Here is a 13,988-nt window from a genome sequence, read left to right as displayed (position 1 = left end):
TACCAGTCAGTTTGTGCCATCATTCCACTCCTCAACCACCGTAGTGGATCTATAACCAGCCCGTGTATAGCCTGGGTGCCAGTCAGTTTGTGTCATCATTCCACTCCTCAACCACCGTAGTGGATCTATAACCAGCCCGTGTATAGCCTGGGTGCCAGTCAGTTTGTGCCATCATTCCACTCCTCAACCACTGTAGTGGATCTATAACCAGCCCGTGTATAGCCTGGGTGCCAGTCAGTTTGTGCCATCATTCCACTCCTCAACCACCGTAGTGGACCTATAACCAGCCCGTGTATAGCCTGGGTGCCAGTCAGTTTGTGCCATCATTCCACTCCTCAACCACAGTAGTGGACCTATAACCAGCCCGTGTATAGCCTGGGTGCCAGTCAGTTTGTGCCATCATTCCACTCCTCAACCACTTATTGTTTGGTCATGACGAGGAGTGGGATGACGACACAAATAGACTAGGTATCCAGGCTAGCCTGTGTAATCCTAGCGACAACAATAACATGTAGAGGGGGGGGGGACGAAGAAATGCTTTTAAAAAACAGCACACATTGATCTAACATAACTTAAAAAGCATCATAAATAATACCTTGAAAATAATTAAAAATACAATAGAATTTGACCACAGAATGTTTGACAGAAAATACAATCCACAGTGAAAACGACAAAAACAGAAAAAAAAACCGGACAGATTCTCTTTTGGCGTCGAAGCCGAAGTAAAAACACGCGTTTTGAGACAAGAAATAATGCCGTTGACGGGGGAAACATTGAAATAAAAACAGTGAAAACGAAGTACAAAAAGGTCATATATAATATCATCAAAATGGGGAGAACATGAAGAGGCTGTCTTTTTTTTTTTTTTTTTTTTTTAAAAGCTCCGGTAATCCACAGAAGAAGAAAACAAAAAAAAATCAATTGAAGTTACTCATCATCATCAGGATTTTGTTTACAGTAACATTTAAAATAGATATTTTTTTCCTCTCTGTACATAGCACTGTTTCTTTCCCTTTTAGTTTTCTATTTACAAAACAAAACTCCGGTTTCTATTTTCTCCCTCCAGTTGTTTTTCCCCACAGTTCTGTACGGACAGGAGCCTCTTCCCTTCAGTCTAGTGAGATCACGTCTGGTATGGAGCCATATATGACTGTCGCCGCTGCGTTCGACCTGCTGTCCCTTTCCCGATCCCTCTCTCTCAAACTACTTGACGACACCAGACTGGAGCTGCTACCGCTGTTGCTGCCCCGTTGGCTGCTGCCAGGCGCTGCTCACACCGCCGGGGTCCCTGATTGGTCCAGGAACATCTGGGAGGAGCTATAGGGCAAGAAGCGGTTCAGGAGCAAGTCGTGGTCATCGGAGGCTGAGGCCGCCGCAGCTGCGGCCATCACCATGTTGTAGTGCTACAGAGAGAGAGAGAGAGAGAGGAGGGAGGGTCACCACCATGTTGTAATGCTACAGAGAGAGAGAGGAGGGAGGGTCATCACCATGTTGTAATGCTACAGAGAGAGAGAGAGAGAGGGAGGGAGGGTCATCACCATGTTGTAATGCTACAGAGAGAGAGAGAGAGGGAGGGTCATCACCATGTTGTAATGCTACAGAGAGAGAGAGAGGAGGGAGGGTCATCACCATGTTGTAATGCTACAGAGAGAGAGAGAGAGAGGAGGGAGGGTCATCACCATGTTGTAATGCTACAGAGAGAGAGAGAGAGAGAGAGAGGAGGGAGGGTCATCACCATGTTGTAATGCTACAGAGAGAGAGAGAGAGAGAGGAGGGAGGGCCATCACCATGTTGTAATGCTACAGAGAGAGAGAGAGGAGGGAGGGTCATCACCATGTTGTAATGCTACAGAGAGAGAGAGAGGAGGGAGGGTCATCACCATGTTGTAATGCTACAGAGAGAGAGAGAGAGGAGGGAGGGTCATCACCATGTTGTAATGCTACAGAGAGAGAGAGAGAGGAGGGAGGGTCATCACCATGTTGTAATGCTACAGAGAGAGAGAGAGAGAGGAGGGAGGGTCATCACCATGTTGTAATGCTACAGAGAGAGAGAGAGGAGGGAGGGTCATCACCATGTTGTAATGCTACAGAGAGAGAGAGAGGAGGGAGGGTCATCACCATGTTGTAATGCTACAGAGAGAGAGAGAGAGGGAGGGTCATCACCATGTTGTAATGCTACAGAGAGAGAGAGAGAGAGGAGGGAGGGTCATCACCATGTTGTAATGCTACAGAGAGAGAGAGAGAGAGAGGGGGAGGGCCATCACCATGTTGTAATGCTACAGAGAGAGAGAGAGGAGGGAGGGTCACCACCATGTTGTAATGCTACAGAGAGAGAGAGAGAGAGGAGGGTCACCACCATGTTGTAATGCTACAGAGAGAGAGAGAGGAGGGAGGGTCATCACCATGTTGTAATGCTACAGAGAGAGAGAGAGAGAGAGGGAGGGTCATCACCATGTTGTAATGCTACAGAGAGAGAGAGAGAGAGAGGGAGGGTCATCACCATGTTGTAATGCTACAGAGAGAGAGAGAGAGGAGGGAGGGTCATCACCATGTTGTAATGCTACAGAGAGAGAGAGAGAGAGGAGGGAGGGTCATCACCATGTTGTAATGCTACAGAGAGAGAGAGAGGAGGGAGGGTCATCACCATGTTGTAATGCTACAGAGAGAGAGAGAGAGAGAGAGAGGAGAGAGGGTCATCACCATGTTGTAATGCTACAGAGAGAGAGAGAGGAGGGTCAAATAAATCACAATTATTTATTAAGACATTTTATTTACATCAACAGTTACAGCAACGTGGGGCCGACCGCAACGAGCAGAAGCAACGTGGGGCAGACCGCAACGAGCAGAAGCAACGTGGGGCCGACCGCAACGAGCAGAAGCAACGTGGGGCGGACCGCAACGAGCAGAAGCAACGTGGGGCGGACCGCAACGAGCAGAAGCAACGTGGGGCGGACCGCAACGAGCAGAAGCAACGTGGGGCAGACCTCAACGAGCAGAAGCAACGTGGGGCAGACCGCAACGAGCAGAAGCAACGTGGGGCGGACCGCAACGAGCAGAAGCAACGTGGGGCAGACCGCAACGAGCAGAAGCAACGTGGGCCGGACCGCAACGAGTAGAAGCAACGTGGGCCGGACCGCAACGAGCAGAAGCAACGTGGGCCGGACCGCAACGAGCAGAAGCAACGTGGGCCGGACCGCAACGAGCAGAAGCAACGTGGGCCGGACCGCAACGAGCCGAAGCAACCTGGGGCGGACCGCAACGAGCAGAAGCAACATGGGGCGGACCGCAACGAGCAGAAGCAACGTGGGGCAGACCGCAACGAGCAGAAGCAACGTGGGGCGGACCGCAACGTGCAGAAGCAACGTGGGCCGGACCGCAATGAGCAGAAGCAACGTGGAGCAGAAGCAACGTGGGGCAGACCACAACGAGCAGAAGCAACGTGGGCCGGACCGCGATGAGCAGAAGCAACGTGGGCCGGAACGCAACGAGCAGAAGCAACGTGGGGCGGACCGCAACGAGCAGAAGCAACGTGGGGCGGACCGTAACGAGCAAAAGCAACGTGGGGCGGACCGCAACGAGCAGAAGCAACGTGGGCCGGACCGCAACGAGCAGAAGCAATTTTTTAAAGAGCTCCAGAGAAGAAAGCAGACTGGCCGCACCAGGACCAGCTGTAGAAGTGACTAAAAGCAGATCCTGTTCTACAATGGCTGTCTCCCAGTGTGTTGTCTGGTTCTATCTTGTGAAGTCATTACCTGATGGTTCTATCTTGTGAAGTCATTACCTGATGGTTCTATCTTGTGAAGTCATTACCTGATGGTTCTATCTTGTGAAGTCATTACCTGATGGTTCTATCTTGTGAAGTCATTACCTGATGGTTCTATCTTGTGAAGTCGTTACCTGATGGTTCTATCTTGTGAAGTCGTTACCTGATGGTTCTATCTTGTGAAGTCATTACCTGATGGTTGTCTCCCTGGAGGAATGAGAAGAAGTTGAGGTCCAGGTCATTAGGGGTGTGGTAGTAGTGGCTGTAGTCCTGTATGAGGGGGGGTGGAGGGGGATGTAGCTGGTCTCAACAGGAGGCATGCTGGGAGCTCTGGCCACCGGAGATACCTGGCTGTGGAGGTTCAACACGCTGTAGGGAGAAGACGACGATGAAGAAGATTACGCATTGAACAAAATGTCCAACGGAAATTAGTGTTCTCAAATTTATCTCAACTCCTCAAAACACAAAACTGGGGTCCTGCTAACCCCAGTTCAAGGGGTTAGCAGGACGCGACATCAGAGGTGACGTACCCCTTGCTGATAGGCGGTGAGGCAGGGGACAAGGAGGAGGAGGAGGGACAGGGTCTCTTGAGAGGAGGCTCATCGTCCAGATCGTCGTCTGAAGAGCTGTCCAGAGTCAGATCAATCACCACCACCTTATTGGTACTGCTGTGGGATGAGCTGTTCCTGTGGGGCTCCGATTCTACTGTCCGACGCGACTCTGCAAGAGGGTGAATCCTTCTGTCAATCCATCTACAATAACACAAAAAGACTGTGTGCATGCATTGAGTGCTATGAAACTTCAAAGTGGTTTGAAACTAAGGCAGTGGGGTCGTCGAGCCTGTTTCCCGGAGAGCCAACCAGTACTGAATTTGGACTCCCAGAGCTAGCACACAGCAAGGATAAGATAAACAAACTTTTAAAACGAGTCCTTTTTTGGCTAGCCACAGCACTCATCTAGCTAGCTAGCGGTTTCGTTTTCTAGCCACAGCACTCATCTAGCTAGCTAGCTGTTTAGTTTTCTAGCCACAGCAGTCAACTAGCTAGCTAGCTGTTTAGCTTCTAGCCACAGCACTCATCTAGCTAGCTAGCCTCAGTTTCGTCAACTTAGGTAGCTAGCCTCAGCAGTCAACTAGCTAGGTAGCCACAGCAGTCAACTAGCTAGGTAACCACAGCAGTCAACTAGCTAGGTAGCCCCAGCAGTCAACTAGCTAGGTAGCATCAGCAGTCATCTAGCTAGGTAGCCACAGCAGTCAACTAGCTAGGTAGCCTCAGCAGTCATCTAGCCTCAGCAGTCAAGCTAGCTAGGTAGCCTCAGTCAACTAGCAGTCATCTAGCTAGGTAGTTTTCCAGCAGTCAACTAGCTAGTCAAGCTAACTAGCTAGGTAGCCTCAGCAGTCAACTAGCTAGGTAGCCACAGCAGTCATCTAGCTAGGTAGCCACAGCAGTCAACTAGCTAGCAGTCAACTAGCTAGCTAGCTGTTTACCAGCCTCAGCAGTCAACTAGCTAGGTAGCCACAGCAGTCAACTAGCTAGCTAGGTTTCATTTTCTAGCCACAGCAGTCAACTAGCTAGGTAGCCTTTTCAGCAGTCAACTAGCTAGGTAGCCACAGCAGTCAACTAGCTAGGTAGCCACAGCAGTCAACTAGCTAGGTAGCCACAGCAGTCAACTAGCTAGCTAGCTATTTCATTTTCTAGCCTCAGCAGTCAACTAGCTAGGTAGCCACAGCAGTCAACTAGCTAGGTAGCCACAGCAGTCATTTAGCTAGGTAGCCACAGCAGTCAACTAGCTAGGTAGCCTCAGCAGTCAACTAGCTAGCTGTTTCTACTTTCTAGCCTCAGCAGTCAACTAGCTAGGTAGCCTCAGCAGTCAACTAGCTAGGTAGCCTCAGCAGTCAACTAGCTAGGTAGCCACAGCAGTCATCTAGCTAGCTAGCTAGCCTCAGCAGTCAACTAGCTAGGTAGCCACAGCAGTCAACTAGCTAGGTAGCCACAGCAGTCAACTAGCTAGGTAGCCACAGCAGTCAACTAGCTAGGTAGCCTCAGCAGTCAACTAGCTAGGTAGCCTCAGCAGTCAACTAGCTAGGTAGCCACAGCAGTCAAGTCATCTAGCTAGGTAGCCACAGCAGTCAACTAGCTAGGTAGCCAGTCAGCAGTCAAGCTAGCTAGGTAGCCTCAGCAGTCAACTAGCTAGGTAGCCTCAGCAGTCAACTAGCTAGGTAGCCTCAGCAGTCAACTAGCTAGGTAGCCACAGCAGTCATAGCTAGGTAGCTAGGTAGCCACAGCAGTCAACTAGCTAGGTAGCCACAGCAGTCATCTAGCTAGGTAGCCACAGCAGTCATCTAGCTAGGTAACCACAGCAGTCAACTAGCTAGCTAGCAGTTTCGTTTTCTAGCCTCAGCAGTCAACTAGCTAGGTAGCCTCAGCAGTCAACTAGCTAGGTAGCCACAGCAGTCAACTAGCTAGGTAGCCTCAGCAGTCATCTAGCTAGCTAGCTGTTTCGTTTTCTAGCCTCAGCAGTCAACTAGCTAGGTAGCCTCAGCAGTCAACTAGCTAGGTAGCCTCAGCAGTCAACTAGCTAGGTAGCCACAGCAGTCAACTAGCTAGGTAGCCACAGCAGTCAACTAGCTAGGTAGCCTCAGCAGTCATCTAGCTAGGTAGCCTCAGCAGTCAACTAGCTGTTTAGCCTCAGCAGTCAACTAGCTAGGTAGCCACGTTTAGTCATCTAGCTAGGTAGCCTCATCAGTCATCTAGCTGTTTAGTTTTCTAGCCACAGCAGTCAACTAGCTAGGTAGCCACAGCAGTCAACTAGCTAGGTAGCCACAGCGGTCAACTAGCTAGGTAGCCTCAGCAGTCAACTAGCTAGGTAGCCTCAGCAGTCAACTAGCTAGGTAGCCTCAGCAGTCAACTAGCTAGGTAACCACAGCAGTCAACTAGCTAGCTAGCTGTTTCGTTTTCTAGCCTCAGCAGTCAACTAGCTAGGTAGCCTCAGCAGTCAACTAGCTAGGTAGCCACAGCAGTCAACTAGCTAGGTAGCCTCAGCAGTCATCTAGCTAGGTAGCCTCAGCAGTCAACTAGCTAGGTAGCCACAGCAGTCAACTAGCTAGGTAGCCACAGCAGTCAACTAGCTAGGTAGCCTCAGCAGTCATCTAGCTAGGTAGCCTCAGCAGTCAACTAGCTAGGTAGCCACGGCAGTCAACTAGCTAGGTAGCCACGGCAGTCATCTAGCTAGGTAGCCTCGGCAGTCATCTAGCTAGGTAGCCACAGCAGTCAACTAGCTAGGTAGCCACAGCAGTCAACTAGCTAGGTAGCCACAGCGGTCAACTAGCTAGGTAGCCTCAGCAGTCAACTAGCTAGGTAGCCTCGGCAGTCATCTAGCTAGGTAGCCACAGCAGTCAACTAGCTAGGTAGCCACAGCAGTCAACTAGCTAGGTAGCCACAGCGGTCAACTAGCTAGGTAGCCTCAGCAGTCAACTAGCTAGGTAGCCTCAGCAGTCAACTAGCTAGGGTAGCCTCAGCAGTCAACTAGCTAGGTAACCACAGCAGTCATCTAGCTAGGTAGCCACAGCAGTCAACTAGCTAGGTAACCACAGCAGTCAACTAGCTAGCTAGCAGTTTCGTTTTCTAGCCTCAGCAGTCAACTAGCTAGGTAGCCACAGCAGTCAACTAGCTAGGTAGCCTCAGCAGTCATCTAGCTAGCTAGCTGTTTCGTTTTCTAGCCTCAGCAGTCAACTAGCTAGGTAGCCTCAGCAGTCAACTAGCTAGGTAGCCTCAGCAGTCAACTAGCTAGGTAGCCACAGCAGTCAACTAGCTAGGTAGCCACAGCAGTCAACTAGCTAGGTAGCCTCAGCAGTCATCTAGCTAGGTAGCCTCAGCAGTCAACTAGCTAGGTAGCCACAGCAGTCAACTAGCTAGGTAGCCACGGCAGTCATCTAGCTAGGTAGCCTCGGCAGTCATCTAGCTAGGTAGCCACAGCAGTCAACTAGCTAGGTAGCCACAGCAGTCAACTAGCTAGGTAGCCACAGCGGTCAACTAGCTAGGTAGCCTCAGCAGTCAACTAGCTAGGTAGCCTCAGCAGTCAACTAGCTAGGTAGCCTCAGCAGTCAACTAGCTAGGTAACCACAGCAGTCAACTAGCTAGCTAGCTGTTTCGTTTTCTAGCCTCAGCAGTCAACTAGCTAGGTAGCCTCAGCAGTCAACTAGCTAGGTAGCCACAGCAGTCAACTAGCTAGGTAGCCTCAGCAGTCATCTAGCTAGCTAGCTGTTTCGTTTTCTAGCCTCAGCAGTCAACTAGCCTCAGCAGTCAACTAGCTAGGTAGCCACAGTAGTCAACTAGCTAGGTAGCCACAGCAGTCAACTAGCTAGGTAGCCTCAGCAGTCATCTAGCTAGGTAGCCTCAGCAGTCAACTAGCTAGGTAGCCACAGCAGTCAACTAGCTAGGTAGCCACGGCAGTCATCTAGCTAGGTAGCCTCGGCAGTCATCTAGCTAGGTAGCCACAGCAGTCAACTAGCTAGGTAGCCACAGCAGTCAACTAGCTAGGTAGCCACAGCGGTCAACTAGCTAGGTAGCCTCAGCAGTCAACTAGCTAGGTAGCCTCAGCAGTCAACTAGCTAGGTAGCCTCAGCAGTCAACTAGCTAGGTAGCCTCAGCAGTCAACTAGCTAGGTAGCTGTTTTGTTTTCTAGCCACAGCAGTCAACTAGCTAGCTAGCTGTTTCGTTTTCTAGCCTCAGCAGTCAACTAGCTAGGTAGCCTCATCAGTCAACTAGCTAGGTAGCTACAGCAGTCAACTAGCTAGGTAGCCACAGCAGTCAACTAGCTAGGTAGCCTCAGCAGTCAACTAGCTAGGTAGCTGTTTTGTTTTCTAGCCACAGCAGTCAACTAGCTAGCTAGCTGTTTCGTTTTCTAGCCTCAGCAGTCAACTAGCTAGGTAGCCTCATCAGTCAACTAGCTAGGTAGCCACAGCAGTCAACTAGCTAGGTAGCCACAGCAGTCAACTAGCTAGGTAGCCTCAGCAGTCAACTAGCTAGGTAGCTGTTTTGTTTTCTAGCCACAGCAGTCAACTAGCTAGCTAGCTGTTTCGTTTTCTAGCCTCAGCAGTCAACTAGCATGGTAGCCTCAGCAGTCATCTACCTAGCTAGCTGTTTAGTTTTCTAGCCACAGCAATCAACTAGCTAGCTAGCTGTTTCGTTTTCTAGACTCAGCAGTCAACTAGCTAGGTAGCCACAGCAGTCAACTAGCTAGGTAGCCACAGCAGTCAACTAGCTAGCTAGCTGTTTCGTTTTCTAGACTCAGCAGTCAACTAGCTAGGTAGCCTCATCAGTCATCTAGCTAGGTAGCCTCAGCAGTCAACTAGCTAGGTAGCCACAGCAGTCAACTAGCTAGGTAGCCTCAGCAGTCAACTAGCTATGTAGCCACAGCAGTCAACTAGCTAGGTAACCACAACAGTCATCTAGCTAGGTAGCCACAGCAGTCATCTACCTAGCTAGCTGTTTAGTTTTCTAGCCACAGCAATCAACTAGCTAGCTAGCTGTTTCGTTTTCTAGACTCAGCAGTCAACTAGCTAGGTAGCCACAGCAGTCAACTAGCTAGGTAGCCACAGCAGTCAACTAGCTAGGTAGCATCAGCAGTCAACTAGCTAGGTAGCCACAGCAGTCAACTAGCTAGGTAGCCACAGCAGTCAACTAGCTAGGTAGCCTCAGCAGTCATCTAGCTAGGTAGCATCAGCAGTCATCTAGCTAGGTAGCCTCAGCAGTCAACTAGCTAGGTAGCCACAGCAGTCAACTAGCTAGGTAGCCTCAGCAGTCAACTAGCTATGTAGCCACAGCAGTCAACTAGCTAGGTAACCACAACAGTCATCTAGCTAGGTAGCCACAGCAGTCAACTAGCTAGGTAGGAGGTGGTGGTTTGGGAACTACTGCAATAGAGGATTAAGTTGGCCACGTACCGTCATCGCCGTTGAATGAAGCAGATACCTCTGTGACCTCCTTCTTCGACCTCATGGGATACCAGTTCCCGTCCTCTTTAAACTGGATCTCATCACAGTCCTCACAGCTGTTCAGGATCTCCATGAACAACCTGCAGAGACACACACACACACACACACACACACACACACACACACACACACACACACACACACACACACACACACACACACACACACACACACACACACACACACACACACACACACACACACACACACACACACACACACACACACACACACACACACGAGGAGGAGATTAGAAATGTACTGCTATGCATTGGATGATAGAATAAAGACATGTGTTTGGAGTTTTCCCCTGTCAGAGAGACGGAGAGAGACGTAGAGAGACGGAGAGAGACGGAGAGAGACGGAGAGAGATGGAGAGAGACGGAGAGAGATGGAGAGAGACGGAGAGAGATGGAGAGAGACGGAGAGAGATGGAGAGAGATGAGAGATGGAGAGAGATGTAGAGAGACGGAGAGAGATGTAGAGAGACGGAGAGGGATGTAGAGAGATGTAGAGAGATGGAGAGAAAGTGAGAGAGATGTAGAGAGACGGAGAGAGACGGAGAGAGACGGAGAGAGACGGAGAGAGAGACGGAGAGAGACGGAGAGAGAGACGGAGAGAGATACGGAGAGAGACGGAGAGAGACGGAGAGAGACGGAGAGAGATGGAGAGAGAGACGGAGAGAGACGGAGAAAGACGGAGAGAGACGGAGAGAGAGACGGAGAGAGACGGAGAGAGACGGAGAGAGACGGAGAGAGATGGAGAGAGAGACGGAAAGAGACGGAGAGAAAGTCCTTGAAGAATCTGAAATATATATTTGATTTGTTTGACACTTGTTTGGTTACTATATGATTCCACAGGTGATATTTCATAGTTGATGTCTTAACTATTATTTTAGAAAATAAAGGGGGTAAGGGGGTCTTGGGGAAGGGTAAGGGGAGAGGGGGTAAGGGTAAGGGGGAGAGGGGGGTAAGGGTAAGGGGGAGAGGGGGTAAGGGTAAGGGGGAGAGGGGGTAAGGGGGAGAGGGGGGAGGGTAAGGGGAGAGGGGGAAGGGTAAGGGTAAGGGGGAGAGGGGGAAGGGTAAGGGTAAGGGGGAGAGGGGGAGGGTAAGGGGGAGAGGGGGAAGGGTAAGGGTAAGGGGAGAGGGGGGAGGGTAAGGGGGAGAGGGGGAAGGGTAAGGGTAAGGGGGAGAGGGGTAAGGGTAAGGGGGAGAGGGTACGGGGGAGAGGGGGAAGGGTAAGGGTAAGGGGGAGAGGGGGAAGGGTAAGGGGGAGAGGGTACGGGGAGAGGGGGAAGGGTAAGGGTAAGGGGGAGAGGGTACGGGGAGAGGGGGGAAGGGTAAGGGTAAGGGGGAGAGGGGGGAAGGGTAAGGGGGAGAGGGTACGGGGGAGAGGGGAAGGGTAAGGGTAAGGGGAGAGGGGGGTAAGGGTAAGGGGGAGAGGGGGGAGGGTAAGGGGGAGAGGGGGAAGGGTAAGGGTAAGGGGAGAGGGGGTAAGGGTAAGGGGGAGAGGTGGGGGGTAAGGGGAGAGGGGGAGGGTAAGGGGGAGAGGGGGAAGGGTAAGGGTAAGGGGGAGAGGGGGAAGGGTAAGGGGGAGAGGGTACGGGGAGAGGGGGAAGGGTAAGCGGGGGCAGCAGCAGAACGAACCCGTCGATGATGAGGTGTTGGTAGGGGGCCTTCTGATCACAGACAGGACACACCCACGTGGGTTTCTTCTCATTCATCTGGATGTAAAGAGTAGCATCGAAACACTGGAGGTGGGAACACGTCAACGCTCTGCACGGGATCATCAGACGCATCTTCCCCAGCTAGACAGGAAACAGGAAGATGAACATACATCAACATCATAAGGACTGATAACTACATTTTATGGTGATTTTGATGCGTTTCCTCTACTAATTAATTAATTATTATTTCACCCAGGTTGAATGCACTGATTTGACCGTAAATCTGATTAAGAACGTCTGCTAAATTACTAAAACGTAAATGAGGGTACGACTGGACAGAGGAGAGAGACTCGTAGACTGGTGGTCGCAATCTCACTGTCAGGGTCAGCTGTTAACTTCTCTTTGACTGTAGAGAGAGAGAGAGACAACACAATCTCTGCTGTTAACTTCTCTTTGACTGTAGAGAGAGAGACAACACAATCTCTGCTGTTAACTTATCTTTGACTGTAGAGAGAGAGAGAGAGACAACACAATCTCAGCTGTTAACTTCTCTGACTGTAGAGAGAGAGAGAGAGAGAGAGAGACAACACAATCTCTGCTGTTAACTTCTCTGACTGTAGAGAGAGAGAGAGACAACACAATCTCTGCTGTTAACTTCTCTGACTGTAGAGAGAGACAACACAATCTCTGCTGTTAACTTCTCTTTGACTGTAGAAAGAGAGAGAGAGACAACACAATCTCTGCTGTTAACTTCTCTGACTGTAGAGAGAGAGAGAGAGAGACAACACAATCTCTGCTGTTAACTTCTCTGACTGTAGAGAGAGACAACACAATCTCTGCTGTTAACTTCTCTGACTGTAGAGAGAGAGAGAGAGACAACACAATCTCTGCTGTTAACTTCTCTGACTGTAGAGAGAGAGAGAGACAACACAATCTCTGCTGTTAACTTCTTTGACTGTAGAGAGAGAGAGACAACACAATCTCTGCTGTTAACTTCTCTGACTGTAGAGAGAGAGAGAGAGAGACAACACAATCTCTGCTGTTAACTTCTCTGACTGTAGAGAGAGACAACACAATCTCTGCTGTTAACTTCTCTGACTGTAGAGAGAGAGAGAGAGACAACACAATCTCTGCTGTTAACTTCTCTGACTGTAGAGAGAGAGAGAGAGACAACACAATCTCTGCTGTTAACTTCTCTGACTGTAGAGAGAGAGAGAGAGACAACACAATCTCTGCTGTTAACTTCTCTGACTGTAGAGAGAGAGAGAGACAACACAATCTCTGCTGTTAACTTCTCTTTGACTGTAGAGAGAGAGAGACAACACAATCTCTGCTGTTAACTTCTCTGACTGTAGAGAGAGAGAGAGACAACACAATCTCTGCTGTTAACTTCTCTGACTGTAGAGACAGAGAGACAACACAATCTCTGCTGTTAACTTCTCTGACTGTAGAGAGAGAGAGACAACACAATCTCTGCTGTTAACTTCTCTGACTGTAGAGAGAGAGAGAGAGACAACACAATCTCTGCTGTTAACTTCTCTGACTGTAGAGAGAGAGAGAGAGACAACACAATCTCTGCTGTTAACTTCTCTGACTGTAGAGAGAGAGAGACAACACAATCTCTGCTGTTAACTTCTTTGACTGTAGAGAGAGAGAGAGAGACAACACAATCTCTGCTGTTAACTTCTCTGACTGTAGAGAGAGAGAGACAACACAATCTCTGCTGTTAACTTCTCTGACTGTAGAGAGAGAGAGAGAGACAACACAATCTCTGCTGTTAACTTCTCTTTTATCTTGTGTCCTTTACCATTTGTAAATTGTTAAAACACTGTGTATATATATATGACATTTGTAATGTCTTTATTGTTTTGAAACTTCTGTATGTGTGATGTTTACTGTTCATTTTTATTGTTTATTTCACTTTATATATTCACTTTATATATTATCGACCTCACTTGCTTTGGCAATGTTAACACATGTTTCCCATGCCAATAAAGCCCTTGAATTGAATTGACAAAACAATCTCTGCTGTTGTCTCTCTCTACAGTCAGAGAAGTTAACACAATCTCTGCTGTTAACTTCTCTGACTGTGGAGAGACAACACAGAACATAATGAGCTGGATGGCACCAATAAAGATCACGTTCCCAATCCCCCAGCTTGATGCCTTAAGAGTCAGCTCCTATGGTCCATTAGGGTCTTGGGTTCACAGTACCAACAGATCTGGGACGAGGCCTGGCAGCACCATCTAATATCAGAGAGCCACCTACTGAGAGCTCTGGAGTGGTCTGGGTTGCGGATGCCTTTGGCTCGTAGTCTCTGTAGCAGGGTTGTGGATGTCTGCTGTCTCGCCAGGTAGACTGCCATGGAGAAACTCTGAGAGAGGAGGCAGGACAACAGGGACGGAGGTTATCACAATGAACCACCATGACACAAAACAATGGAACCGAATAGAATAACATTCTCCATGCTCTGTGGGCTTCACAGCAGCAACCACATAGTATACAAACACTGGTCTTTATCTTTATGCCACAGCTTTATCCAACAGTCTTTGCTAACATCTATTT

The 13,988-nt window shown here is 49.5% G+C and overlaps 1 protein-coding gene across 1 annotated transcript in view; it reads right to left on the bottom strand.

The window, feature by feature from the left end:
- Window positions 1-1,278: 1,278 nt before the first annotated feature.
- The window catches only part of LOC124024521 (E3 SUMO-protein ligase PIAS1-like), a 54,089-nt gene continuing 41,379 nt past the window's right edge, over window positions 1,279-13,988 (bottom strand). The window contains exons 7-13 of the mRNA XM_046338444.1: window positions 13,692-13,797; window positions 11,756-11,829; window positions 11,404-11,564; window positions 9,707-9,837; window positions 4,293-4,482; window positions 3,955-4,131; window positions 1,279-1,403 (exon numbers count right to left, since the gene is read on the bottom strand). Of these exons, the coding sequence (XP_046194400.1) occupies window positions 1,388-1,403; window positions 3,955-4,131; window positions 4,293-4,482; window positions 9,707-9,837; window positions 11,404-11,564; window positions 11,756-11,829; window positions 13,692-13,797 (855 nt within the window). The 3' untranslated portion in view covers window positions 1,279-1,387. The remainder of the gene's footprint in view (window positions 1,404-3,954; window positions 4,132-4,292; window positions 4,483-9,706; window positions 9,838-11,403; window positions 11,565-11,755; window positions 11,830-13,691; window positions 13,798-13,988) is intronic.

Source organism: Oncorhynchus gorbuscha, unplaced genomic scaffold (genome assembly GCF_021184085.1).
Source record: "Oncorhynchus gorbuscha isolate QuinsamMale2020 ecotype Even-year unplaced genomic scaffold, OgorEven_v1.0 Un_scaffold_1908, whole genome shotgun sequence".
Classification (NCBI taxonomy): domain Eukaryota; kingdom Metazoa; phylum Chordata; class Actinopteri; order Salmoniformes; family Salmonidae; genus Oncorhynchus; species Oncorhynchus gorbuscha.
This window is presented reverse-complemented; position numbering and strand designations above follow the sequence as displayed.